The 25,379-nt window shown below is 43.1% G+C and overlaps 4 protein-coding genes across 4 annotated transcripts; 3 read left to right on the plus strand and 1 right to left on the minus strand.

The window, feature by feature from the left end:
* The first annotated feature begins 319 nt into the window (after positions 1-319).
* On the plus strand, positions 320-4,037 carry LOC120696810 (abscisic acid receptor PYL3). Its single transcript, XM_039979819.1, has 3 exons — positions 320-734; positions 2,073-2,288; positions 3,381-4,037. The coding sequence occupies exons 1-3, from the start codon at positions 522-524 to the stop codon at positions 3,594-3,596; spliced, it is 645 nt and encodes a 214-aa protein (XP_039835753.1). The 5' UTR covers positions 320-521; the 3' UTR covers positions 3,597-4,037.
* Positions 4,038-14,598: 10,561 nt separating this feature from the next.
* Positions 14,599-15,231, plus strand: LOC120652978 (E3 ubiquitin-protein ligase ATL41-like). Its single transcript, XM_039930960.1, has one exon. The coding sequence runs from the start codon at positions 14,599-14,601 to the stop codon at positions 15,229-15,231; it is 633 nt and encodes a 210-aa protein (XP_039786894.1).
* Positions 15,232-20,449: 5,218 nt separating this feature from the next.
* LOC120651527 (E3 ubiquitin-protein ligase Os03g0188200-like) lies at positions 20,450-21,443 on the plus strand. Its single transcript, XM_039929026.1, has one exon. The coding sequence runs from the start codon at positions 20,637-20,639 to the stop codon at positions 21,300-21,302; it is 666 nt and encodes a 221-aa protein (XP_039784960.1). The 5' UTR covers positions 20,450-20,636; the 3' UTR covers positions 21,303-21,443.
* A 2,818-nt stretch (positions 21,444-24,261) lies between these two features.
* On the minus strand, positions 24,262-24,984 carry LOC120652982 (protein PXR1-like). Its single transcript, XM_039930966.1, has 2 exons — positions 24,518-24,984; positions 24,262-24,433 (listed from the first exon to the last, which is right to left on the minus strand). The coding sequence occupies exons 1-2, from the start codon at positions 24,982-24,984 to the stop codon at positions 24,262-24,264; spliced, it is 639 nt and encodes a 212-aa protein (XP_039786900.1).
* Positions 24,985-25,379: the final 395 nt, after the last annotated feature.

Here is a 25,379-nt window from a genome sequence, read left to right on the forward strand (position 1 = left end):
TCACTCTGACTAGCTTAACATGGCCATTACACGATCTATGGTTCACCATTTTCAATCTTCCTCACTCTAGCTAAAACTGATGCAACTCACTACGATATACACCATCTATGGGGCCTAGTATGGAGAAAAGAAGCATATCTACACCTATCACCTTCAAAGCAAAACAAATAAAAGGCAAGGAGATAATGTGCCATCCCTCTTGTCGTGTGGCCCACCCCATCAAATCACAAGCAACCTTGAACGGAAGCAAAAAAGTGAGGGCCCCGGAGGGCATATCTGTCATTACTAATGCTTGCAGGCCCTTCCCTGCAAGCGCCCAATAGCATAACCACCACACCTGAGCCTGCGGCCTCACTGCCATCCAGGGGTCGTCCTCCTCCTCTCTCCCTCTCTCGTCGCGGCATAAACAAACCAAACCAAACCGAAGAGAAGGGAAGCAAAGGCAGCAAAACCCCACCTCCTCGGTCCCCCGTCCCCTGCTTCCATTGCCGGGCTGTGCGCGGCGACGTGTCTGGCCGGGGATGGTGGAGATGGATGGCGCCGTGGGGGTGGGAGGAGGCGGGCACCAGGCGCCGGCGCCGGCGGCGCACCCGCGGCTCTGGCGGCTGGTGGACGAGCGGTGCGACCCGCGCGCCCTGGAGACGGACTACGTGCGGCGGTTCCACCGGCACGAGCCCCGCGAGCACCAGTGCTCCTCCGCCGTCGCCAAGCACATCAAGGCTCCCGTCCACCTCGTAAGCGCCTCTGATGAAGTCTGAACCTGTTCCTTTTTTCTTTCTTTCATTCCGTTGAATACAACCAATCATTTCGGCCGCTGCTGCTTCGTCTTCTGTTTCTTGGCGCCCGGATCTCGCCGGGCCGATCCGCCGCGGTGATGTGTCGTGCCGATGCCGATGGGTTTCTTGATTTCTCCCCTCCGTTTTGTTTGGAGTGCTGATGCGTCCCTCCCTCCTTGATTAGGAAAGATGCCGACTTGGTTCAGAGTCACCGCTGGTTTGGTCCGTTTCTTCAGTCGGGCACATCCAGGCCTGATTTGGAGGCCGCCATGAACTGGTCCCTCCTTTTTTTTCTTGTGATTGGCCGGAACCGCGTCGCTTTCGCTGAAAGCTACGATTTCCGTTTCCTCGCAAGAAGCCTGTGGGGTTTTTTTTTCACTGAATCGGCGGCCAGCTTTTGCTCCCGTGCGAGCTGAGGCTTTACGAGATGAACATGAGGTGCATGATTGGTCGTAAATGATAGCAAGCAAAGCCTGGGGGATTTTTAATTCGCCTTTCTGTACCTCTTCTCACGTGGGAAGATGCTTCCGGCTTACCCCACCGCCACCTCGAGATCCCCGCTGAATCTGCTTTTCGCGAGATTATTTTGGGATTTCTAGTTTTCTTGCATTGGCTGCCCTGTACTCCTTGTTAGGCCTTGAACGTTTGTGGCTTTATTCTGCAAGTAATCTAATAGAGATGGTGGAGATATGCTTCAATTAGACTCCACTCCTTTATTTGGATGTGGGTTCAGCGCTTGCCAAAAGATTAGACAGATGCAACTAATAGTAATCTTAAGAAAAAAAAAGAATAGCTTTTGCAGAATTGTGAGGTGCTAACTTGTGCTTGATTGAGTTGATTATTATTTGAAAGGAAATAATCATTTTGGGCCACTTTCCTGCCAAAGTTACCAGCATATGCTGAATGGATGCTGCCTCAATTTCCAAGTATGAATATGTAGTCCATAGTGGCATTGTTCTCTCAAGGCACTAGGCCTCATATTATAATTGTGTATCTGTGGTTAAACGAGCTGTCATATTCTTCAATCATTTTTAGTTGATTTGTACACCATTGTTCCTGCCATTTTCTTGTGATAATTTCTGGGTTTCTGGCTTCTTTTCAGCTGTTCACTGATAGGACAGGCTGAGTTATCAGGCACAGTTGGCCGGTTAGGGTCTTTATGTAGCACAGTTAATAGCGATTGACCTGTGTGTTGTAAACTTCTTTCCTCGATTGTTACATGCATGTGTGTGAATTGATCCTCTTCATCACCTTCCTAATCAATATCTGAATATCTGATAAGCAATTATCTGGCAGGTTTGGTCTCTGGTGAGGCGGTTTGATCAACCACAGCTTTTCAAGCCCTTTGTCAGTCGGTGTGAAATGAAAGGGAACATTGAGATCGGCAGTGTGAGGGAGGTCAATGTGAAGTCTGGGCTGCCAGCCACAAGAAGCACAGAGAGGCTGGAGCTGTTAGATGACGATGAGCATATACTCAGCGTCAGGTTCGTTGGAGGTGATCACAGGCTGCAGGTGTGTTCTACTCTTGATCTATACTGTCCCTCTTACAATTCATTTGGCTCAGGCTTCGATGTAGTTCCAAAATGCAGACGTCCTGACCTGGTAGATTCTGCTTAAGAAAATTAGCAGTGGACAGGTGGTCATATGTACTATCAGGATTATTCATTGATCAGGCATACTAGCTAATCTGAAAAAGTCCTCATCACCAACTTTCATGTGGCTATCACATATTTTTTGACCTAACTGCTGCATATATTTCTTATACATTCATTAAAGTTCTACTAAAATTGGTTTCTTAGTTGTTGCCCAGTTGCGGCATGTCGTAATATGTAAGCGAAGAAATGTATGCCACTGGGTTTATCCCTTTTTAATGGCAAGGTCAAATTGTGTGCACATGACAAGTTGATTCCCACTAATTTCCTTCAATAGCCTTTCCTTGGGTACAATGCATCCGTACTTGCAAACGGCGTGCACTTGAAACAATTGACAGGTGTGCTTGGCATCTGTTGTGCCCTTCTCCACCAACGATAAAGAACAATATGCTCATGCACAAATAATGGTGGGCTTAACCCATCACTTGCTAATAAAATAGTAGTGCTCTAATGCAAAGCACCTCTAGTCTATCTCAACTCATTGGGGTGGTTGAAGTAAACACGGGAGATATTTTCCACCTCATCCTGACATCTCCTGATGCATCTTGATGTGCTGCCATGCTATCTGATAGCCCCAACAAACTGTTGTCGTCTAACCAAAAACCACGCACCGTACCCGGTTGTTGTTATCTGTGTGATGTTTGTTTGTTCTCAACTGCTTGGACTAACAAGTATGGCACTGACTTGCCATCCTTTGACCTTACATGCCGAATTCATTGCATGAGGACCTGCCACTCCCTTGTCATGCTCCATCCGTTTGCTCTCATCATCGATGGCAACAAGTGGCCATGGTCACATGCACTGCATTTGGATAGTGCAAGCGAGTTGTGACTTGTCTGAATCTAAGGGAGGATGTAGTTATCCGCGCGCCTCTTAAAGTTCGTTGGAAGAGCACCAGCTTTCCTGTGCGCTGACGATAACTAATTGATGTGCTTGCCATCTTCCTCTGCAGAACTACTCCTCCATCCTCACCGTCCACCCCGAGGTCATCGACGGCCGGCCAGGGACTCTGGTGATCGAGTCCTTCGTGGTGGACGTCCCCGACGGCAACACCAAGGACGAGACGTGCTACTTCGTGGAGGCCCTGCTCAAGTGCAACCTCAAGTCGCTCGCGGAGGTGTCGGAGAACCGCGTCACCAGGGATCAAACGGAGCCCCTTGACCGGTGATGGAGATGGGTCTTGATCGGTTCGTCGATTCGGAACATCGATTTCCTTAGAATGTGCAGAGCTATTCTCCAATGGAGCCCCTAGGTTCTTGGAACTTGCATGAAAGAGTTTTGAGGAAGCGCTACTGCTGTGCTCTGTTCAAAATTATGTTTCCTCCTTGCGATTGTGTTGGCTGTTCTTCTACAGCGTTGTATGTCGCCCAATCAGAAGAACAGAATGCTGTGCTATTTTAGTGATGAAGTAAAAGAAAAAAAGTTAGAACTGTGAAGCCCTGAACATCTACTTCAACCTGATTAATGTAGACTAGAGGGTTTCTCTGTAATTAGCTTCGCTCTAGATTGCTGCATACTGATTTGTCTCTCTTGTGTATATCTGCGTAAATACAAGCCCTTATGTAATTTCCCGCGATTGTGATCTTCGAGGAAGAACCATTGTTAATTAGTTGCTTGCTGGAGATACTGTAGTTGAACTTGGTTACCCATGGAGAAACAAGACTCCTATTACTTTTTTTAAAAAAAAGGAGAAACAAGACTCCTAAGCATTTGGCTTTGATGACTAGGCAAGTTGGCAGCACAACTTTGTGGTGCTGCTGCCAAGTATGCTGAGAAGTCCAAATGTTTTCTGCTGCCTAATTTTGTTGGATTCTCCCTAGTGCCAACCCTTCCAATGACCGAGGAAAAAGAAAATGCGGAAAAATCCTAGCCTTCGCAACTTCTAGATAGCACATTGCAAAATAGATTATTGCTCACAGTGTGAAGCCGAAAGGATGAAGGGTTGAAACTTCTACTCTTTTAGAAATCGAGCACCATATATGAAACTTTCCGTTGTTGAGAATCAAATCCTCATGAAGTTGAAAAGCTATTGATGCTTCAGTATTGTTTTACAATATTAATATATTATATATCTTGGTTTTCTTAGTGTTTATTAGTGGCAATCTCGATCTTTTGGTGTTTACTGTCTGACGGTCGCTTCAGTGGCAAAAGAAAAGGTTATCGTCATGGTCAATTGCTACCAGAGGCTTTCCTTTTGTTCTCTTAACCGTTTTTGTGGGCAGCAAAGTTTGACGTAAGGACACTAGTGGAGCCTTCATGATGTGTCTTTGCAAGGTCAGTTTTGTCATGTTAACTTTCCACTTGTAACCTTTACTTCCTGGAGTTGCTTTTGTTCTAGTGATGAAACTATTCAACACCTCTTTTTTGACTGCCACATAGCCAAGTTCCTATGGAGAGCCGTACAGTTTGCTTTGGATTTAAATCCACCTCATAGCATTACTCATTTGTTTGGTAATTGGCTTAGGGGGGCTGGAACCAATTTAAAAAGACAACTGTTAGTAAGAGCATCTGCTTTATTTTGGACTATTTGGCTTAGTAGGAATGATGTGGTGTTTGACAAATCTCCAACTAAAACTTATATGCAGGTACTCAGATTTTGGGCACAGCTACAAAGGCGTGATGAAGACAAGAAGGCGTTACAGAAGGCACGCCAAACCATGGAGGTTTTGGTCATGCAGTTCTTTGCCAACCATGGATGGAGGTTTAGCAATAGGATTTGCTCTTAATAAACGTCTTCATCAAAACTTTCGGGTTGGCTGTTAGTCTTATCAGTGTTCTCGCATACGGATGTTTTGAAAATTTTGTAATAATCGGCTGTAGCCTTTTTTGAGGTCAAGGTTGGGTACTCTCTTTTCCATTATCTAAAAAAATGTTTACTTCCTGGAGCATAGGAATTCACTAGGATTAGCTTTTTAGATTAGCTTTTTAGATTTTATTTTGTCTGCCAAAGATTATTCCACTAGTGCAGAAATGGTCTTTGGTCCTTGAAATTTATCTTGGCCACATTTGGACCTGGAACTAATCTAAGCATTAGTCATAGATCTAATGGTTAGGGGGCATTTGGTTCCGGTTGGAGGCTCCACCGGGGACTAAAGGACCCTTCAATCCCGGGTGGAGCCTCCAACTAGGAACCTTCACAGTTCAATTGAAAAGAAAAACATTCCAATTAGAGTCACATGTATTGTGCAGGTGGAATGACAAGGAAGTTATGTACAAAGTAAGAGGTCTTGGGTTTGAGGCTCGCTGCAGAATTGGTGGTACTCACGAATTTATTTTTTGATGTTACAGACCAATTTAGTCCCGGTCAAAGAGTCCAGGACCGGACTAAAATGGTTTCCCAACCTGGACTACATCCCAATTCTATTGTGTTCCCTCTCTACTCCAACTGTGCCTTTTCCCTTTTGCCACTTTTGGTCGTGTCAATGTTGTTTAATTGTTGCCTCAGAAACAATTAATTGTTCAATAATTTTTTAAGTGAACTTTTAGATCAGTGGCAGACATTATTTATTTTCCAAACTTTACTTTTGTAATGAATTCATTGTCATGTGTTTTCCCTTAATTCACATCACTATCCAATCTATATTCTTTCTTTTTGCCACTTTGCATTGGCTGTCCGATAAGTACTAAAAATCATAGAAAATTGAAAAAGTAAATGCCACAAACCTGTAATATTAAGAAGGTAATAAAATACTAGTATTTGTGTATAACTACTAGATCTTTACAAACAAATCACTAGAGGTTGTGATGTATTTTTTTTTTTACTTAAAGTCACCACAAGAATATCAACGGAACTTCATGCCAATGTGAAACCAGCACAGGCGAACAATATGTCCCTTCGAGAACAATTAAGGGGGTTATTACATCAATTTGAGCATCTCCAGCAGTCTGCTTCCTTTCCCCAATATTGGGTTGTCCCAATATTTCACCCCAACTCTCCTCAAATAAAAGGAGAATTTCTGTTCTTCCAATACATTAGTTGTATTAGGATAGATTATTGGAGAACTGTAAAAGCATCTCTCCCAATAATATATGAAAGTACCTCCAATAATTATCAATTATATATCTTCCAATAAGGTAGTATTTAGATGTTCCAATACCACTTTTATGTATTATTGGCTCTAAGCATCTCCACAGCACCCCAATAAAGTAACCCCCTAATAAGGCAATGTTCCAATACCACTTACTAGGAGAAATACTTTTACAATTCCCCAATAATATCGTTCTGATACACTAACATATTGGAAGAACAAAAATTCTTCCTTTATTTGAGGGAAGTTGAGGTAAAATATTAGGATAACCCAATAATTATTAGGGAAAGAGAAAGATTTTTAAAATTGCTGGAGGATCCTTTCCTAATAGTGACAGTTTATAGAAGAAATGGAGACAGTTGGAGATGCTCTTAAATGAATTCAACGGAATGCAGAGTTCCTATCATTCCTGTGCAACAGTATATTGGGGTTTGTTCACACAAACTTTGTAGATCTCAAATCGGATGATGGAACCAATTTCTCAAAAAAGATCCGAACTTTATTATAAATGTTTGAAAGTGATATTTTTTTTATTTCTAAAGCTGCTGGTACTGTTTATAGGTTTTTATATTATTTTTATTTTCCTGGACTTTCTTTTCCAATATTTTCTCAAAGGTCAATTGAAGTTTCCTTCATGAAAGTGCCAATACCAAAAGATAGAAGTATCATTTTTCTGGTTCGTTCAGTGCCGGAAATAAACCTCATCCAACTTTGACCCTGCAAGGTTTCGTCGTTCCATAGGACCTTTTCAGGGCTTGTATCTCATCCTTTACAAAAATGAAATCTAGAAAACTGCAAATAGATTAGGGTTTGCAGGAAAAAAAAACTCTATTTCCGTTTTTATGTAGAAGTTGAAAGACCTCTGCCTCGTTTTCTATACACAAGTTAAAGAAAACTCTGTTTCTTTTTTTTGCGAGGTAAAGAAAACTCTGTTTCACCAAAATCACAAGCTGCCATTTTTTTAACTTCCTAATTAATATTTCCCTGACCTCCCGGGCAGCTGGTCTGGACGGGCCCACACGGAGTACCGATCATGGACGGTGCCCTCTCCTATCACTGTCTTCCCAAGGTGTGGCCCACGGCACGTGGGGCCCCTGATCCCCATCAACTTTGCTCAGCCAATGAGCTGGGAGCCTCATCCATTATCGCTTGGGGGGCCACCTGCCAGTGACACCCACCGCGAGACCAATCCTGTGGTGTTCACATCAGATGGGTGGTCAGAGAGTCATTGGGCTGCTGAATTAATTTGGCGGCTGGTCGATCGATGCTTGATCATGAACGCTGGCCTCAAAAACTCCAAAGGCATAGTCAAATCTTTTGACCTCAGCCGGCAAAATATATAAGAGGTTGGCCACTGCCGACAAAAGACGCGTTTTTTGGATAGAGGTTTGAAAATAAAAGCATTAGCAATTTACTACTCCCTACATTTCAAATTATAAGGCATCTCAAAAATTTTGGAGAGTCAAAGCAATCTCAAGTTTAACCAAAATTATAGAGAGAAATATAAAGATTTATGATATCAAATTGATGTACTATGAAAATACAACTAATAAAGAATCTAATAGTACTTAGTTTATATAATAAATATCATTATTCTATTATATAAACTTTGTCAAACATAAAAAACTTTGACTCTCCAAAGATTGTTGGAATGTCTTATAATTCAGAATAGAGGAAGTAGTTCGTTATAGACTGCGCAATTGCTTGCCGTAAAACCTACTCGCTGAGTCTTTGATTCGACTCAACACACAGTGACAATATTTACCGTTTGTAGACGGATACCCGTCAAAAGTTGAGCTTCTTTGGTGATTTCATCACTCTTGGTATTGATTTATGGATCCAATCTCTCAAAAAAGTTTCTACAAATAGGGTGAGTATGACTGCTTTTACAGAAGCAAGCGAGTGTACAGGACATATTTATTACCGTATATAAGAAGCAAGTGTGCGGGGCGTGTTTATGACCGTATGCAAGATAACGTTTGGTTTGAGAGCAACCTGAGATGGAGCCATTCCGTCCGGCATTTGGTTCACGAGCTTGGGAGCGGACCCACCCCGAAGAGTGAGTACTCGCTCCAGATCCGGGACAGCTCCATCCCGCAAAATTGGGCGAACCGAATGGTTCTAGTCGGATGACGTCTCTTGCCATAATGCTCCGACACGACGAGGCACAACACGGGGAGGAGCGTACGTGGCAGTTGGTGCTTGCCGCTGAGAAATGGCGGCGCTCGGGCGGAGCCCAATTGGCACTCACGCGTGGAGCAGGGGTGGAGCTCCGGCGGCGCTTGAGCGGAAGTGGAGGGGGCGGAGCTTGGCGGGGCAAAGGCGGAGCTAGGGCGGGAGCGACGAGGTGGAGCTCAGTTGGGAGCGGTGGGGCGGAGCTCGAATGGGAGGGAGGAGTGGAGCTCGGGCCAGGCGCGGAGTGCGGGCGGGAGCAGGGGAGCGAAGCTCAGGTGCCGCGGAGGTGGAGCTCGAGCTTAGTGGCACAAGGCAGAGAAAGACGGTGTGGGAGAGGGATCTTGCGGGAGGGAAGAAAATCCACGACCGAGGGGGAATGAGATCAGCAGAGAGAGAGAAGGATTTGGGGGACCGACAGATAGGCCTACATAACAGTGGTTGACAAAGTAATGACTGTTATTCCTCCAATCAAATAAAATGCAGTTGTTCCATCCTTCGAACCAAACACATAGTACATAATCATTCCATCCCGAAAATTAAGGATGAAACCATTTCATCCTACTTCGCTCTTGAATCAATGCTACCTAAGTCTCTGCTATATTTTGCAGAAAACATATAGAATTTATAGTTGCAGCCTTACCATTCCTAAGTAGTATTCTCTCAAATCCATCGGGTATGTTTATGCAACTCTCAAGTGTGGTGACACAAGTGGCACACTTGGACAATTCTTTGTTTTTTTAACTACTAATGGAGATGTACGAACCACATGAACATATTTAATTTTCCTTTCATCAAACAACGGTGTCATTAATTTTTTCTTCCAGAAATAATACACTGCTTTCTTTTTCTTCTATAAATAATGATACCAATTGTTATTCTTCCAAAACAAATAATAACGCGAATTATGGATGAATGCATGTGCAAAGTAAAGTAAAGCTTATGCTAAAGAAAAGCAATAAGTGGGTACAAGAGGTGAGTATATGAAATTGCTAGTGTAAAAGGTATTAGGATTTTGGTGAAAAACATTGACGAAACCAATTTCTCTCTCTCTTTCATCAAACCTTTTGACCTGACAAGTGTGGTCTCTGTGAGGGATATGGTCCAATCTTCCCATCCTTTCATCAAACCATTTGGCCTTACAAGTGGGGTCTCCGCGAGAGCTACGATGAAACTAATCGTAATGAGAAAGGATTTCAATTATTTTTACTTTTTATAGATAGATAGATATATAGATGCGAGGCACTCTACGGAAGTAGGAAAATGCAACCTAGCTAGTGCGAGAATGACACAGTGGGGCCACATGCCACTAACAAATGATGATGCTATTATCAACTTGACAATCATTTTTTCCACGGCAATATAAAAAAATAAATAAATTACTCCCTCCATTCCAAAATGTAGGTCATTTTGACATTTCTAGATTCATATATTTTGTCATGCATCTAGACATATGATATATCTAGATGCTTAACAAATACTATAAATCTAGAAAAGCCAAAACGATCAACATTTTGAAACGGAGGGAGTACTATGTAGAGTACTGTTGACGGAGCACTCAAGCATGCGAGTCGCGAACGGAACGGAGGGCAGCTAGGCCGCACAGACTGGTCAGACCGCTAGAGCCGACCGATCGGACCGGTTTCTAGGGTTTTGCCGGAATCGGTCGTCTTGAGGGATAGCTTTCACACTTACATAGTGAAAGACGGTGAGGTTTACAAGCAAACCAGTAAAGGATAACCAACGCACTTATGTGACGGAAAACGACTAGTTTACAAGCAAACTAGCAAAGGCTGTCAAAGCTCTCGCCCGGGAGGGACCCCGTCGGGGCGTGAACGTCGCCGGACGTGTCCTAGGTTGACCAGCAAGCCTTAGGACGCCATATCTAGTCGTGGAGATCAGTAGACGAACAACAACATGTTGAGGTTGGAAGAGATTTAGGGTTTGGAGAGGTAGAGAGTTGATTTGTTCGATTGGATGTGTCTCAATCGGCCGTGACCCTTTATATTTATAGGGTGGGGTGGTCTGTACCCATTAGGAGTCGAAACCCTTACAAATCTCGTGTCAAAATACAACTCCTAACTCTAATTGGGCGTTTCGGACCGGTCGGACCGGTCAGACCGGGGTGCAGGTCTTCCGGGAGGCACAACTTCCTCATCCGGAGTCCAAATTGGACGCTCTATATATGCATTTTGATCATCTCGACGAGATCTACGCAATGGTGAAGTCCAATTTACAATATGACAAACTTGTCTTGACCGGTTTCCACGACAGGTCTGCCCAGATTGTCCAGCAAACCTGATGTGTGCCAATTTTGGATGTCAACAAGTACCTTTTAAATAGCTTTAGGCCTCTGCCGGCAGAATACAAATTAATGGTCCAAATCCTCAAGAGACAGTCCACGTTTGAGCTGCATCCTGCTGACAGCCGTACGATCCTGACTCCCGATAATGGTTTCTTTGGAGTGGCTTTCAAGTGCCCTACAAAATAGCATACATATCCCTCTCCAAAATTATCAATTTCATTCTTTACTCTCTGGATATACAACTTTAATTATTAGCTATCACAATTTAAATTCCTGTACTCCGAACATCTGATATTGCCTTTATTTTGTAGATCAGATCTGCCTTTATTTTTGAAAGGAGAACCGAATTCTCTACGTCTTGCCAGCTGAAAGATACTAGAACCAGAGTGGTCGACACTGGACACTGGTTTTGCAGAGCACTAATCTCGAGGACCTCTCGAGCGCACAATGCATGCTGCAACAGAAAATATACATACGAATCCACCAAATTTCATCTTGATAGACTACCAATACATGTATGGCCGACGACGTCCCCGTTCGGTTTCCAACTTTTGTGGGCCCAGAAAGTGCACGCAGGACGCAGCATGGGCCTAGGGCGAGTCACATGGTGACATGACCACCGCTAAAGCCCACGTCCGTGTGTATGCCTTTGCCGGCCGGCCTGTTGCATCGCATTGCCATGGGAATTTGGCCATAATCACCCTACTGATCCTTCTGCAATTAGCTGCATCACTTGTCAATCCTCCTTTTCAACAAGTTGTGCCCATCGCTTTTCTGATTCTAACATTTGTCTTCTGCCGGATTAGTACATGCCTATGTTTAAAAAAGTGCGCTTCAAACTTTGTTTTGAGTAAACGATCTTAGCAAAAGTAGCCCATGATGGGTATATATCATCAGCTAGATAATATCCCATTGTGTAATCATGCCCATTAATGGTATAGTTCACCTCAGGAGCTGTACCCTCTGCAAGCTTCGCAAACAGATGAGACCGATGCAGAACATTGATATCATTATGCGAACCAGGCATACCAAAGAAGGCATGCCATATCCATAGATCGTTAGAAGCAACCGCCTCTAAAATAATAGTGGGCTTCTCCACATGACCTTTGTACTGACCCTGCAAAGCTATTGGACAATTCTTCCATGCCCAATGCATGCAGTCAATAGACCCTAGCATACCAGGAAACCCTTTTTGCTCTCCAAGCGCAAGTAAGCGTGTTGTGTCAACCTCATTAGGCGATCTCAGATATTCATCTTCAAAGATATCAACTACTGCAGCAATAAACCTTCGTAGGCTCTCAAGTACCGTACTTTCTCCAATGCGAACATACTCATCCGTAGCATCAGCTGGAACTCCATAAGTAAGCATACGGAATGTTGAAGTCACTTTTTGGAAACAACTCAGTCCAGCTACATTGGCGGCACTCCATTTTTGCACAAAGTAGTCATCATATGATTCTACCGCATTCATTATGCGTAGGAAAAGCTCCCTATTCATCCTATACCTAAAGTAAAAGAAATTAGTAAAAGAAATCAAATTAAAGAATGCATACATGAATTAACTAGATAATTTTAACAACAAACTATTGAATGTGCACAAACCTCCGACGGAATATGTGCGGGGGGTACGTCGGATCATCGGCCAAATAATCTTGAAACATCCTTTTGTGGCCGCCTTCTCGATCTCTATACAAAACTTGATGGCCATGGACAGAACCACCATGTTTTCCTTTTTCATTCGAAAAAGATTGCACTATTCGAGCTGCAAACAAGATGAAATAATCGTCATCGTCGTCGGAAGATGACGAATTCAATTCTGTTTGCAAAAGGGATTTTCTAGCCGCCATGGCTTAATGATCTTCTGAACAAGTGCTGTTCACCTGGGACTTGCCCAAGTGCTCTACGCCCCCTGCCCAAGTGACGTTCGCCTTTGTTGCTGCCTAAATCAGGGAGGAGAGGGGCGGCCGGCAGGTGTCAGGTGCTGGCACAAATCAGGGAGGATAGGGGTGCCTAGCATGTGCCAGTTTGTGGTGCCGAACTGTGGATCAGGGAGGGGCGGCGGCTGGAGGAGGCTGCGGACGGTAGAAGTGCGAGGCGGCAGGCGGCGGTGGAACAGATAGGTCGCTGGATGTCCCTGTGAAATTATTTTTGTGGGGGCCAATTTTTCAATTTTTAGGAGTAAATATAGGAAACTATTGGAGATGTACTCTTTTTTACATCCATATACTTATTTGGAGAGTTGGCAAACAATAAATTTTGGGAAGAAAAAATTAGGAACTATTAGAGATGCTCTAACAACCTGAGTAGGGTAAAATAAATCTCTCCACGAATTTACCGAGTCTGCGGCGTTACCCAGGCCCTTCACGAGACCACCTTTACTTGTCCTGCGCATGCAACAGATCGTACCTGCTCTCTGTAGTTTCAGCATTGCCCAGCGCGTGGCTTTCTCCACCGCTCATGTAAAATTTCAAACGCATGTACTCTGCTTGTATATCTAGACCATTGTTCTTGTAGTTCTCTTGACACTATACAAATACAACATCTATTCTTGGATCGCCATTTCTCTAGATTTATTTGGAATACCATTCATATATATCACTTTTGGTATTCAACCAACATCTAGCATTGCAAATATGTTTGGTCCTTGGCTTAATGGCTTTCGGCCTAAACTCAAAAGCCGAATTTTAGTAGGCGCAACAGCTATTTGTTGGACAATTTGGTTGAATAGAAATGACATGGTATTCGAGGGTGGTAAATCTAATACTCCATCCGTTCCAAATTTTAAGACATTCCAACAATCTTGGAGAGTCAAAATATTTTATGTTTGACCAAATTTATATAATAGAATAATGATATTTATTATATAAACTAAGTACCATTAGATTCTTTATTAGTTATATTTTTATAGTACATCAATTTGATATCATAAATCTTTATATTTCTCTCCATAATCTTGGTCAAACTTGAGATTATTTTGACTCTCCAAGATTCTTGGAATGTCTTATAATTTAGAACGGAGTGAGTACTTTTTTGCAGGTAATTTTGAGGACGATGTATTGGATTCTTACCTGGTCTTTAATTGTTGCATAAAGAGGACGGAACAAGATCATGTTTCAAGAATGGGTTCATGCTCTTGGAGACGGTGATCATGGAGGTCTTTGCAAAGTTAGGTTGGAGGTTTAGAAATAGAATGGCTTCAGGAATGCTCTATTACAATGTACTACTAGTTATTATTACGTTTATCTGTGTCGTCAGTTTGTCTTAGCTCCTCTTCAGTTGCCATTACCATTAAGAAAACCAAAAGGGTCTATGCCGCGGACCCAACACGCCACGGCGACGCCCGTACAGGTCTCGATCACTTCCGTTGTTATGCCTTGCGGTGCGGCGGTTATTAATTATTAAATATGCATCAACTATATTATCACTAGTACTAGTTGATTGTTTACTTAATAACTTAGCTCTTGCAAAATTGACCAAGCTGCAGCTGCGGCGACTCTCCAACCAAATCCCCGAGCCGAACACTATAAATCGGGGGCGAGAATAATGCTCCTTCGCGGCGGCACTCCGTACAGATTCAAGCCGACTCCTCCCAGTCCCAGCAGCAAGCTCGATCGACCTCAGCTTGTAGCCTTTTAGTACACTTTAGTCCGCGCACGGCGGCCACCATGCTCAACCTGTACCCGAGGCTCCAGCTCCAGGCGAGCTCCGCCGCCGACGAGATCGAGAGCAACGACGCCGATGCCGACGGCTACAGCGCCTTGTACGGCTACGGCGTCGCCGCCATGTGCGTGACCATCTTCGTGTTCTGCGCGCTCGTCTCCACCGTCAGCGTCTGGAAGGCGCTCGCCTTCGCCGCGCTGGCCGCGGTGCTGCTCGGCGCCGCCGGCTGCTTCGCGCCCAGGGGGTGGTTCTTCCGCCGCCGGAGGGGCGCGGCTGAGCTGGTCGTCGTCACGGTCACGGCGCGGCCGGGCCACCCGTGCGCTCAGGCGGACTGCGGCGCGCCGCCGGCGTTCGCGTTCCGGTGCCCGCTCGAGGCGGCGGGCGGCGCCGGCGGGGGTGAGGCGGCGGCGAGCTCCGTGGTGTGCTCGGTGTGCCTGGAGGACGTGCGCGGCGGCGAGATGGTGCGGCAGGTGCCGGCATGCAGGCACGTCTTCCACGCGGGGTGCATCGACATGTGGCTGCGCTCGCACCGCACGTGCCCGATGTGCCGCTGCGTGGTCTCGCCGCCGGAGAAGGTGGCAGCTGTGGCCGAGGAGGCTCCGGAGCCGTCCGAAGATCATGAGTTGCCGCCGGTGTAACTAGCTAATGTAGTAATGTGCCACATGTACGTGTGCCGTGCGTGAGACTATGAATGCGATTGTGCGTGTGCAAGGTTACTGTACAATTTTACATTAATTAGCTCACACTTGACACAGTGATATAGTTGTACGTTCTTTATTTTCATTTACATCCTTTCTTTGTAAATAAATGCGTGATATCTTGGACATACATACACATCAGCTCGATATCTAATATAATTATATAACCACTATTTTTTAAATTAAAATTATACCTAAAATAATATATCATGCTTTTTTTCTAGAAACGAAATTACTTTTTTTTTAAGACAAAGGAACAATACAAAATGTTTTTCCCTTAAAAATGTCCAAAAGTTGGGAAGTACGATTGCTCGTTCTAAGCCACTACACATTTTGCATCGTCTCCTACAATTCTATTGGCTAATGAAATGCACAACATAAATTGTTCACTATGATTTGGTGGGAGGGTTTTACCTCTCCTGGTGCGACAATGCCAACGAATGGAGGCCAGGCAACGAAGACAACGTATGGGGGTATTGTCGCTCGCCGTGGCGATCAATAACCAAGGTGAGGGTGGTGAAAAATTTAGGGAAAAGCTAAAGCACACCCGAGTGTTTCTGTCCGTCTCAGCACTCGATTTTGTGACCGTCTGATCGCTGGTTTTGTTTGCTATTGTCTGTCCGATCCATCCAGCTGTCCGCTGATCTATTGTGTATTTTATTTTTGGCGATAAGCTGGTCCCACATGACAGCATCTCCACCCAACACATCACGTTCATTCTGAAGTCGTCGTTTCATTTCTCCTTCCTCCGGCTCGACCGCTCGAGAGCTTTTCTGCTTTAGGGGATCGATTGCTTCCTAGGTTATTTGGGGCCCTGATTGAATGGTGATCCCCCGTCCTTGGAGGGGCAGTCAACTGAATCGACTTTTTATAGTATTCTATCTATATAAGGTTGGTATATCTAATTAGTAGGAATGCTTGCCGATGTTTATGTTCGTGAGTCAATTTGATAGGGGTGCCTGCTTCTGTAGCTCACACTTTTTTCTTCTTATTCCGGGGAACATTTGTAGTTTCTTGCCTAATATTTTAATGAGATTTTACTATGCACCTTTCCGTATGAGTCTGTTCACTTTGATAGTCATTTTATATCCATAGTCTTGCAGATAGGCAGTGTGCTCAATCCTATTATATGATTACATTTCCAATTGGTGTTAGTTTGTTAGCATGATACATGTGTTATCATATTTTCACTATTTCCTACAGTTTTGCAAGTCTTGCATTGTCTTAGCCTTCCTGAGATTGGGTAAGATCATAAATCCCTTGCATATCAGAAGGCTTCCTGCAATAGTATGCTTAGCAAATTTTGTGTAGCACGAATTCTATTCAGTTTTTTCATTATTGTTACAAAGTATGCTAATCTGACTCATACAATGCATTGATATGACTAGTCACTATAGTTATGCAACTAGTAGCTGAATCTGATACTTCTATTGAACAAGAGAGATTCATTGAAACTTTACATACTCCCTTCTGTGCAATCCTCCCTATTTTTACTAATTATTAATTTCTAGCTAATTTATATACTCATTTCCATGAGTTTTCAGCTAGCTGTTTAATTATGCAAGCAAATTTTTCGACAAGTTTTTATGTGACTATAATTTTATAGTCTAAAATGGGATTCTGGTTCCAGAGAATAGTAAGTACATGGATAAAGGTCTTATCTGACTAATTGCTATTGTTACATCATTAATTACACTATCATTTCAATGTAGTTGTGGTGTAAATAATTACCCCACATAGGTTTGAATCCTTTTAAAATTTGAACTTCTAAATTTACAGTTGGCACTTACTATTTTTACACCATCAGTTACATTGTCATTTCAGTGTAATCTAGGTGTAAATCATTACCCCCTTAGGTTTGAATCCTTTTAAAATTTGAATTTCTAAATTTACAGTTAGCACTTACTATTTCTACACCATTAATTACACTGTCATCTAAGTGTAATCAAGGTGTTAATCATTTTCCCTTTTATGTATTTGAATTTCAAAATGGTCCTGCCATTTTATTTTGAATTTTGAATCATTTTATTTCCTAACTAATTGTCTGGTTCCTTTTATGCAGAGCGGATTTAATGTTTTTGTTGTGAACTGATATCTGAGGTTAGCACGCATCTGATCTATTCGATTTGCTTGATCCTCTCTAGAGTTCTTCAGTTTCCCCTTTCTTCTCTTATTTTCTTTTGTTTTTGCTTGTGGATTTGGATAATTTCATTGAGAATTGTTGGTTGCTAGCATCCATCTGATTTGATTTGCTTGATCATTTTGTTCATCAGACCGCACCATTTCACAAACCTCTATCTCAGCGTTGTAGTTTGAATTGTTCATCCTGTTTTGTGCTTTTGTCCATGTCAATGGGAGCAACAACTCACTCTTTTTAGCGGCTCATTTTTCTTTTTTGCAATCTCATGCATTCAAGATTGACTGTTCAATAGCTATTGGCTACTCATTACCTTGGATTAGTTTATTCACTTGTGCTTATTCATTTTATATAATTTTTGCATTACTAATACGAGAATATGAAGATCTTATATCTATCTTTTTGATGTATGGAAATATAAGTAGTATAATCCATATGTATATCTGAAAATTTCAAATCTTACACTATGAAATGCAGTTAGTTATTATATAGATGTTTACAGTTCTATTTTTGTACTTACAGTTGGATCATATAAAAGTTATAGTGACTTGAGGACTGTAATTCCTATATAATGGTGGTGTAACATGTTCATATATTTGCAAGGGCTATGAGATCCCCTCTGGTTTAATATTAGGGACAATTTCATTTGTTAACTTTGTTATAGTAAAAGTACTAGCTGTACATCTACTTCCCATTTGGATCAGCCTAGTTTTTTTCGTACTATGAATTCAAAAGCTCGATGTCTCCATTTGTTGGATTTTAGTAAGGCCCCTAGAAATTTAAATATTTGGAATCTGTAGAAATATTTCTAAAAACTTTGATCTGTTTGCTCCTAAAAATTCCAAGGTCACTCTACATGGTCATTTTTTGTCCCTACTGGATCACTCTACATGGGCTTATTGGTGTTAGGCCACTTGTTTTGCCTTCTGGATCACTCTATATGGCCTTTTTGTCTTTGGTTCTTCAGATGGGAGATAGGTACCTGTAGACCTATCAGAACATTTTACCACTTCGAAGGCATATGCTTATGTCAAAGTATATGGTTCTCCTAAAAACTGTATAAAATTATTTTTTGTTGGCCCATGATTAGTTGCTATTTTCATATCTGTGTTGTTTCACTAAGTACCCAAACTATTTTTGGCAATTGACTGAAGCTAGAAACAATGTTACCATTATATTTGCAAATTTGTCATATGCATTTTATGGATTTTGAACTTTCAATCAAGCCAAACTATGTATACTTTGACTGGCCACAGAAATAATCTTCTTTCATCTGTACATTCATGATTCACTTAGGACCCAAGTTATGTTTATGATTATGAATATGTATATTTGCCATTTGCATATGTGGGGTTTTACTCATTAGATAAACTATGTTATTTGACTAACCATAGAAATATTTTGAGTGTTTGAGTTTTTTATTTGATATTTGCATTTTTTGAGCTTCAATTAAGACCCAATCTATTTTTTTAGAGGTCATAGAAATAATATGAATTTTGTTCATTGCATTTGTTTGGATTGACTTAGGATCCAAATTCAGTGTTTTGATCCAAGTGAAAGTGTGAAACTTTTATCCATCGAGCCAGCCTCCTGCTATGAAGGCTTGTCAGGACATGCTAGTTGATAGTGTACCTACTGGTACAGTGTCCTTGTGGTGCTGCACTTTGTGAATATATATGAAATCTAGTGTCAGCGGATACTTGTTGTGTTGCATTGTTTGTAATCTAGTGCTGTGAGGTTGAACAAGCTCATGGCTATCCGATCATGTTCTGTGAAACATGAGTATAGCTATCGTATATGCTTCTCTGTCAATGTGATTTGTGTTTGATTAAATTTGAGAATATATATTTGTCTAATTGGATGTCTGAGATGTGAAATATAAAATCTGAAATTGTCACAACTACAATACAATTGGCAAGAGGAGCAGCTGCGCCTGTACCATTAGTATGGTGGTTCTAAAATCGGGTGCTAGCTTCCCGAGAAACACTCGATTTGTAATATGAGTGCATTGATGTGTCAAGGCAAACCAAAATGCTCGGGTGTTTAATCCTTCCAAAACACCCAAGTTACAGATAGACAGATCCAAAATTTAAGGGAAAATCCATTTTACACCTTTCAACTATTATAAAAATTTGATTTTCAACTTTTAACTATAAAACCGGATAACCAAGATCATCCAACTATCAAAAACAGACAACTTTGGTCCTTAGGTGGTTTCAGAGCTGAATATTCAAATTTAAATAAAAAACTATAAGTAATTCATTTTAAATAAGAAAAAATATGAAAGTAGTACCAAAATTTTTCTAAAAATGTGGGACCCTACTTCTTAGTTATTTGGATCCAAATTTTTTTTCATATTCCTAGTATTTGTTTGCTTGCAGTCATGCCTATTATTTTTTAATAAATAGGAGTGAAATAGATAAACAATAAATGCGTTACATTTTTAGAAAAAAATTTGGTACCCGTATCATATTGTTGTGATTAAAAATGAATTAATTTTGTTTTATTCTAGGTCTAACTAGAATTTTCTAATTTTTTAAATAAATAAAAAACAACCTTTCAAGCCATCTTAAGTGCTAAATTTGTCCGGCTTTGATAGTCCAATGACCCTCGTTATTTGATTTTGTAATTGAAGGTTGAAAATCAAATTTTTTCGATAGTTTGAGAGTATAAACTGGTTTTTTTTCAAAATTTATTGGGCAGCGTCATGATGTATAGATCCAACGGCGGTGGCAGCACCGGAAATATATGTGCAAAGGAGCATGTTACTGTGAGGTTTGTAGTAGTATTCAGCTGACCAGATTCCACTGCTGACTGCACATGCCGCCGTACTCCTACAGACCTACACTGCACGGCAACGCGTCGCCGTCGAACATTCTCCGTCGCTCTCAATGCCGTCAACAAAATCATTTACCATCCCACGGCACGACCTCCATCGTTCTCCATGATAAAAATTAGCAGACGCCGGGCGCCTGAAACTTGACCGTCGGAGTTGACGTCTCCCGTCAAACCACCACCGTATTTCTCTGCCCCGCCGCCGGCGCTCTCCACATGAGAACGCCGTCGCCGCGCGCGCTGATCCGCGGCTCCGGCGACGCCTATTAATTTCTTCCCGCCGCGCACCAGCAGGCAGCACAGCAAGCGTGAACAAGCGAGTGCACATCGAGTCTCCTCGACGGAGCAAGCTTCTTTTCAGTGATCATCATTCATGCCGACCCTGCTCTCCGCGAGGTCACGCCCCACCCGCGGCGTCGTCGTCGGCGAAGGCGACGGCGACGGCGGCGGCGCGGGACCCGGGAGCCGAGTGTGCTACGGCATCGCGGCCTGCGCGGTGGCGCTGCTCCTCTTCTGCGCCCTCGCCGCCTCCGTCAGCGTCTGGATGGCGTTCGCGTTCGGCGGCCTCGTCCTGGCCGCCTTCGCCGTCGCCGGCTGCCTCGCGCCGGGGGGAGCGCGCATCGGCCCGAGCGCCGAGAGCGAGGTCGCGGCCGAGGCCGTGGACGCAGCGGGAGCCGCGGCGCGGGCGCGGCGCCGGTTCGGGATGCCCAAGGCCGCGCTCGACGCGCTGCCGACGTTCGCCTACACGCCTCAAGGCGCCGCCGATCGGGGCGGCGACCTCGAGTCCGGGGCGGCGGCCGGCGGCGAGCAGTGCCCGGTGTGCCTGGAGGACGTCGAGGCCGGCGAGGTGGTGCGGCGGCTGCCGGCGTGCAAGCACCTCTTCCACGTGGGGTGCATCGACATGTGGCTGCAGTCTCACCGGACGTGCCCGGTGTGCCGGTGCAACCTCTTGCGATCGCAGCGGCAAGTTGCTGCAGTAAAAGCTGCCGCCGCGGCGGGGGCGGCGGCTGAAGAGGAACAGCCGGCTGACGATGCCTAGCCACCGGTGTAGACAACGACTTCTTTCAGCGCGTGCATATCAGCCCTTATTTTAGGCTTAGATTAGAGGTGAGGTGACATGTAAGCACATAGATATTGTATGTACTCTCGTTGAAAAACATAATTATTGCCGGTAGTTAGGTTTGAAGTAGAATTGTATATATTTCTTCATTTTGTTAAAAAATATAAATATTGGATTCACAATAGTTAAAGAGCTGTACTCTTTTTTTTTGGCTGAATCAATTCGCACAATACTTCACAATAACGCATCAACATACATTCTTTTTATGGTGCTTTGAGAGGAACTGCCAACTATAACTCGAGAAGTTGTCAGCACAATTTTCACCCTCAAGCTAGCACGATGGAATGATTTTCAACCTCTGACCGCAAAATTGGATAGTGGAGTCATCCAACTATTGAAACCTATCAAAATTTAGACCCACCGGTGGTTTTTAAAATTTTTAAAATTAAAAAAAATTGGTGTGTTCTATTTCATTTTAAATCAGAAAATTATGAAATTTGTATCAAACATTTTCTAAAAATTAACCTATCTATTGGTGCTCTATTTGGATCTAATTTAATGAAAATAATAGTTATAACCTTGAATAAAAATACTAAAATAGAAATAAATTGGGCTAAATAGAGTACTAATACATAGATTTCATTTTTAGAAAAATATTGTTCTAGTTTCATAATTTTCTATAAATTCTAGAATATGGAAAATCACCTTTAAATCACAAAAGGACAAATTTGCAACAGTTAGATGGCCACCGTTATCCAATTTTGTAGTTAAGGTTCAAACTCAGACTTTTTTATGTGACAGTTGAAGGATGTAAACTGGTTTGTTTCCTAATGAACAAGTTATAATATCTTTATTTCAATGCAGAAAAAAGTCCATTTTACTCCCATCATCAATCCAATTTGTCTGCTTATTAACCCGCTAAATAAAATTTAGGCTCAATTTAATTTCCAAAACTATTTCGATTGGTCAAATCTACCCTTACTAAGATTTCTCTTTTTTTTTCATTTCTCCACATACAAGTTGAATTTTAACATCAAATTTCGAAATATGACTTATAATATGATGTCTTATGCTAGAAATATATGTTATAAATTTTCCATGAATACTTCTCATGTACAATTGTACCTTGTGATCAATTTCGTATTAAATATTTATAACTATGGAAATAACTATGAAAATTATTATTGTATTTTTTTAAATAAGCCATCATGTTCTCTATCCACTCACAAAATTTGAACTTAAAATTCAATTTATAAGTGGAGAAATAAAAAAAAGAAATATTATTAGGGGCTAGATTGGACTAATTGGAATTGTTTGGGGAAGTAAATTGAGCATAAATTTTGCTCAAGGAGTTAATCAGACAAAGTGAATCGGTAAATGGAGTAAAATAGATTTTTTCCTTACAGAAAATATAACAAAAGGCTTGTTTCTGAATAGGCACCTTTAAGAATGGCAACGGGTCGGGTTCGGATCGGGTGGAGTCTCCGTGCACCCAAAACCGAAACCCGAAATCGAAACCCGAACCCGAACCCGAAACCGATTCGGGTGGAAATCCATCACCAAAACCAAACCCGCGGATACCCGAAACCCGAATGGATACCCGAAACCCGCGGATAAATATACACATTCACATGTATAAACAAGAGGCAACAAATAATAAATATTTTCATGACTCAACTTTCAATAAATTTAATAGTCTAAGTAAACAAATTATCATTAACATATTATAAAACATGAGTTTTAATTCCAAATAATTTATTTCGGATATCCATTGGATATCCACGGGTGGAAACCAAAACCCGAAACCGAACCCGAAACCAAACCCAAACCCGAACCTGAAAACCGTGGGCGAAAAACCAACACCAAACCCGAAACCCGAAAAACCGAAACCCGCGGATACCCGCACCGAACCCGATCCGCTGCCATCTCTAGGCACCTTCGGGTGCGTATTGACTATTGACTAGTGGGAGCCTGGGAGAGTAGAAAGATAGTGCTAGGAAGATGAGGCTCAATTGGGCCCAAAATCATTGTGCGGGGAAGATGGGCCTATTTATTTTCATCCCGGAATACATAGTCCACCTTATAGTCTTACATAATCTGGGATGGAAACAAACATGGCCTAAAATTTGGTTTATAGTTAACATCAAATTGGAGGACTTGCACAATCATATTGAGCTGAATTGGTCAAATGGTCCGTTTTGCAAAGTTATAAAAATCATGTTGAAATTTGGGCCGTCTTTACTGCTTTAATCATAAAAAGTTTGCAATGACCCTTCATAAATATGTAAAAGAAAGAAATTAGTCAAAGTTATTATAGTTGGTAAATTTGCTATTGTGATCGATGGAAACGTTTGCCGCAGCAATCAAGGATTCCAGAATACAGTTATGCATTTTCAACTAGTGGTAGTCTGAATCTTTAGAGTACCTAGTATATGCTAACACAAACGTGTTCAGGTCAAACAACGAACTTGTTCGCTAGCATGACAACACACTGGTAAATGGAACGACCAATCCAACCATGTAAACAGAGCTAGTAGTAATGAAGAAGCTATTCCGTCAGCATCATGAAACATCCATGGTGAGTGGCACGGCTATAATCCGACTCTGAAGATTGCAGTCCAGTTTCCTGAACTAAGAAGATCTGCTTGATTATGGTACCAAGTAATCAGGAAGCCAAAAGGATTAACATACATAGCTTATTAACTATCCACAACAGAACGACAACAGCGCACATCACATCATCACATCACATGATCAACACACCGAGCTCCTCAAGACTTCAAAGCAAGCACAAACACAGGCACACACAAAGGTAATCTGAAAGGAGAGGCATGAATGATACTGATACAAAGTAAACCGAGGACATGAAAACGCAGCGATAGCTGAGCAACAGAGCTGGCTGCTGGCCCAGTCGCCGCTCCGACACGGAAGGAACTAGCTAGTTGTTCACCTCGTCCTTGGCGGCCTCCTCGCGCTGGGAGCGGCGGCCGTGGCCGAACATGCTCCTGCTGATGGCCTTCCTCCACCGCTTCTCCTTCTTCTCCTGCTCGTCCTCGTCGTCGCTGTCGTCGATCTTGTCGTGATGCGGCGTCAGCTTCTTCGTCTTCTTCCTGTCAACGTGGTGGTGGCGGTGGATCTTCTTCTTCATCTTCTCCTCCTCCTCTTCCTCCTCGTCGTTGCTGCTTTGGGGGCGCTTCGTCTTCGTCTTCGTCTTCGTCTTCTTCTCCTTCTTGTCCTTGCCGTCGCAGTCGTGGCGCTTCTTTCTTTTCTTCTTCTCCTCCTTGTCGCCGCCGTGATTCTTCCTTGTCTTCTTCTCCTCGTCGTCGTCGTCGTCGTCGTCGATCTGCTCCTTGGCCGTCAGCTCCTCCTCGCCGTCGCTGCCCGGGTGCGACCGATCGGGGTCCGGCTCCGCGACGGGCTCCACCGCCACCTCCCGGGGTACCTCTTCATCACCGGACACCACGTCGGACACGAGGCTTTCCTCGCTGTACGGCAGGGGGAGGGGGACTCCCTCCCCTTCCGAAACCGCGTCCACCTCGGCCGCGGAGGAGGCGATGGTGGTGGTGGTGAGCTCGGCGGCTTTGAGGGGGACGCAGTGAGCGACGGCCATGAGGGAGAAGACGATGAGGAGGGCCACGCTGGGCGAAACGCGGAAGGCCATGGTGGCGTGTGTGCTTGGGATTCCGGCCGGCCGCGAGGGGAATGGAATGCGGTGGCGGACTGGATCGGAGGAAGCGAAGAAGAGTAGAAGACCGAGCTGGCCAGTGGGTTGTGGTTGTTTTGTACTGCGTGAGCTGTGGAGCCCATGTGATGTTGCTGGGCCCCAGTGTCTGGGAATCGGCCGTCGGGTTGCAGGCTCAGTCAAAGTCAAACACGGCTTAGCAGTTGTTCTCTCTCTCTCTCTACAAGATGTCAAGATGATGATCTCAGTTTAAGATATTGGCATGGTATAAAAGTTGAAGCCTTGATAAAATACTACTAAAAATAAACATTTCAACCAAAGATACAGATAGATATTTGAAAACTCATTTTTGTTTGCAAGCCTTTGATCAATTA

Source organism: Panicum virgatum, chromosome 1K (genome assembly GCF_016808335.1).
Source record: "Panicum virgatum strain AP13 chromosome 1K, P.virgatum_v5, whole genome shotgun sequence".
In the NCBI taxonomy this organism is placed as follows: domain Eukaryota; kingdom Viridiplantae; phylum Streptophyta; class Magnoliopsida; order Poales; family Poaceae; genus Panicum; species Panicum virgatum.